A 3,792-nucleotide genomic window follows, 5' to 3' on the forward strand; every position below is an offset into this window, starting at 1 on the left:
TAAACTCTGTTATTACATATTACTACTACATGAATCTTATATATTAAAAATGATTGGCCATCTAAATAAAAAGATAGAAAAGACATTTCTGTTCTTCATTTTTATTGAAACCTAGAAAGCTAAAGAATAAAACATGAACAAAAGAATCACTAATAATGTGTAAACCTCTGAAAAACTTCCTATTTTCCAAATCATATGTGAAGTGACTGAAATAAACAAATGTTAGAGTTATACAAACAACAGCTTTGAAGGGGCCGCCTAGGGTTCCCCAGTGATTTATACCATAGCACAAACCAGAGAATTTCTGAAAACCAGGGTATTATTTTTAAAAAGAAGAAGCATGAAAGCTATGTCTTGCTTTAATGAGATATTACTGCGAGTCATACTTATTAACATTTGACTAGAGGAAACCTTTATTCTACGACGAAAGTCAGTAATAGAAAGAAATAAACATTTTCTCTCCAGAAATTATCCATACATTTTGCCTCTCTGAAAAGCCATTAGTGAAATAGGAAACCCATTTTGTGCTGACAAAAGAGATGGATGGTCAGATACTCCGTGAGGCACTAAGTACCGCTGTTATAAGAAAAGGTACCCAATGCCCCTGGCATGTGCACCTCCTCTGTCTCTATTTTCTGTAAAAAGAAAAAAAAATCTTCCTCTTCTGATTCTCCTTGATCAACTCTGAAAGGGAAATATAGAGGTGTGTTTCTGGATATAAGAGAGAGTGAAGACACAAGGAGACCACCTGCCAGTCAGTTCTCACTTTCCAAAAAAAAAACAGAAGGAATTAGCATGTCAGTCACCAGTCCAGATGGCTTGTTTTATCTGTATGGGAGCTCCAGTGGAAAGCAAGCACAAAACAAGGCCCTACATATTAAAATGAGCTTCCCAGGTGGTTCAGTGGTAAAGAATCTAAGAATCTGCCTACCAATGCAGGAGACATAGGAGATACATGTTTGATCCCCTAGTCAGGAAGATCCCCTGGAGGAGAATATGGCAACCTTCTCCAATATTCATGTCTGGAGAATCTCATGGACAGAGGAGCCTGGTGAGCTACACAGTCCATGGGGTCACAAAGAGTCAGACACAGCTGAGCACATGAGCACAAGATATTAGAACAAACCAACATGTGTTTGAAATTTGTTTTTAAGTCTCTTCTGTCCTGATTTACTAAAACATGGAACTTTACCCAGAGCATGTTTGGGGGTCTACCAATACATAGCGATAAGTGAGGGAAATAGAAAACTACAGTCACCTTTTTGATGTTTTGACTCTCAGGACCTAGACACTGACTTTTCATCCTTTCTCCTTCTCCCTACATCTCATCTGATCATGGAGGGATCCTTTGCAAAGTTTTCCACTGTTGTCCTGTATTGAAGGAAGACTTGGAAACTTTAATCGACTCCCTTCACTGTACAATTCCCCAAACTACCTGGTTTCCTAGGTAACTTCTCTTTGTCCTGCATGGAAATTATTCTGAAAGCCCATAAATAGCTAGGGGGAAGTATAGAGGATTAATCACTCAACTTGACTACATGTGTCAAGACTCTCTAACCAAGTATGGTTTTTCCAGTAGTCAAGTATGGATGTGAGAATTGGACCATAAAGAAGGCTGAGTGTGGAAGAATTGACGCTTTTGAACTGTGGTGTTGGAGAAGACTCTTGAGAGTCCCTTGAACTGCAAGGAGATCAAACCACTCCATCCTAAAGGAAATCAATCCTGAATATTCATTGAAAGGACTGATGCTGAAGCTGAAGCTCCTATACTTTGGCCACCTGATATGATGAGCTGACTCACTGGAAAAGACTCTGATGCTGGGAAAGATTGAAGGCAGGAAGAGAAGGGGACGACAGAGGATGAGATGGTTGGATGACATCATCAACTTGATGGACATGAGTTTGAGCAAGCTCTGGGAGATGGTGAAATACAGCAAGGCCTGGCATGTTGCAGTCCATGGGTTACAAAGTGTCAAACACGACTGAGTGACTAAACAACAACAACCAGGTAAAACATAAGATAATCCCTTGCTGTCCATTCTCTCTGTCTGCATCTCTATTCCTGACCTGCAAACAGGTGCCATCTTTCTAGAGTTCATACATATACATTAATATACAGTATTTGTTTTTCTGTTTCTGACTTACTTCATCATGTATAACAGACCCTAGGCCCATCTGTGGAGGGTGAGATTAATTGGGAGAGTAGCTTTGGCATATACACACTACCAGATGTAAAGTAGATAGGTAGTGGAAAGCTTCTATATAACACAGGGAGCTCACCTCGGTGGTCTGTGATCACCTAGAGGTGTGGGATGGCAGAGGTGTGAGGAGGCTGAGGAGGGAGGAGGTACATGTGTACTCATAGCTCATGTACGTCATTGTACAGAAGAAACTAACAACATTGTAAAGCAATTATACTCAACTTTTTAAGTTAAAAACAAAAGATAATCCCTTGCTTGTCATGAAACACATGACTGAACCCATGCTCCAGGCTCAGAAAAGAAACCTGGACCCTGATCAGCAAAGGATGATTCATAGATAGTAAAAATTCTTGCAAACAAAGAACTCAACTGAGACATACATTTGCAATGCCAAGTAATGAGGTTTTATTGAGAAACACAGAGCGAGACAAGTTCCCTTTTCCAAGGCACAAAAGCAGAAGCCAAAAGACAAAGCAGCAAGGTCAAAACATGCCAAAACCCTTAGAGACTGGGGCGTGAGTGGTACATTTCTGGAAACATCCACAGGTATACATGCCACCAGTCATCAAACCCTTAAAATAAGATTGGTGCTGGTCAAATCTTAGATTGCCCCCAAAGGCGGCTTATTCAGGGCTGGCAGCCAGCAATCAGGCAGTTAGAACAGGGGTCAGCAATGAAGTTACTCAGGCAGCATGTCGGAAGATCCTGGAAACACAGCTGGCAGGTCATGGAATCTTGATTCACTCATGGGCTTCTGAACACTTAGCAAATTCTTCTGCAGCTGGACACGCAGGACTGCTGGTACGTCCTGGAGACCCCGCAGGCAGGTTGGCAGATGGTGGAGACTCCTCCCACCGGTTGGCAGACAGTGGAGATGCTTCTCACTGGCTTGCATACAGTAGAGATGCCACTCAGAGGCTGACAGCCACTGGAGACAAAGGTGACTGGCCGGCTGCAGGTAGTCGAATAGGGACTGGAGACACAGGTGGTTTGCCGAGAGGTCACCTGGACAGGGTTGGAGACACAAGGAGCTGGCTGGTAGCAAGTTGACTGGCAAACAGTGGGCTCACAGCACGTCTCCTGACAGTGGTCCAGGAGCCAGGAGCCCGTTTGGAAGGAGCTGGGCAAATAGATGCCGCTCAGGCAGTCGGCACCCGGGGTAGAAACTGTGGCCACTGGGACAGTGTATTCTCCTCCAGTTCTCCTAGAAGAGCAGGTCCTTGTGGAGCAGTTGTAGGACATGGTGCTGGTTGAGAGATGCGGGTAAATCACTGAGGCTGGTTCTTGAACTGTGAATGCCACTTCAGGCTTCTGAGCTTTTATATATTCTTTCTGGTGGGTGGGGCTCCCACCCTGACCTTCCTGGCTTCTTTGGCTCACACCAGCTTGCCTTAGAACCTTCTGTGAATTTCCAGGTTAATTGTCTCTTGAGAAGCCTTCATCCTCATAAAGAAAGTTTAGTAGTTTGGTAACTAAGTCAAAAGGCTTCTGGACTGTATTTAGTTCCAGGATTAAGGAGGTGAGTTGACAGCTTCAAAGCTATTGGTCATCCCAGCCCACAATTCATCCCTCATTCATCTTGCGTGGATAC

At 43.4% G+C, this 3,792-nt stretch overlaps 1 protein-coding gene across 1 annotated transcript; it reads right to left on the minus strand.

The window, feature by feature from the left end:
* Positions 1 to 2,588: 2,588 nt before the first annotated feature.
* Positions 2,589 to 3,494, minus strand: KRTAP11-1 (keratin associated protein 11-1). The gene has a single exon (XM_086414884.1). The coding sequence runs from the start codon at positions 3,441 to 3,443 to the stop codon at positions 2,964 to 2,966; it is 480 nt and encodes a 159-aa protein (XP_086271010.1). The 5' UTR covers positions 3,444 to 3,494; the 3' UTR covers positions 2,589 to 2,963.
* Between the last annotated feature and the right edge of the window lie 298 nt (positions 3,495 to 3,792).

Source organism: Bos grunniens, chromosome 1 (genome assembly GCF_055505025.1).
Source record: "Bos grunniens cultivar Pamir isolate PY7600 chromosome 1, Bosgru_T2T1.0, whole genome shotgun sequence".
In the NCBI taxonomy this organism is placed as follows: Eukaryota; Metazoa; Chordata; class Mammalia; order Artiodactyla; family Bovidae; genus Bos; species Bos grunniens.

What these genes read in the sequence shown, in the direction of transcription:
- KRTAP11-1 (XM_086414884.1), bottom strand. Translation starts at nt 3,443, where the DNA reads ATGTCCTACAACTGCTCCACAAGGACCTGCTCTTCTAGGAGAACTGGA.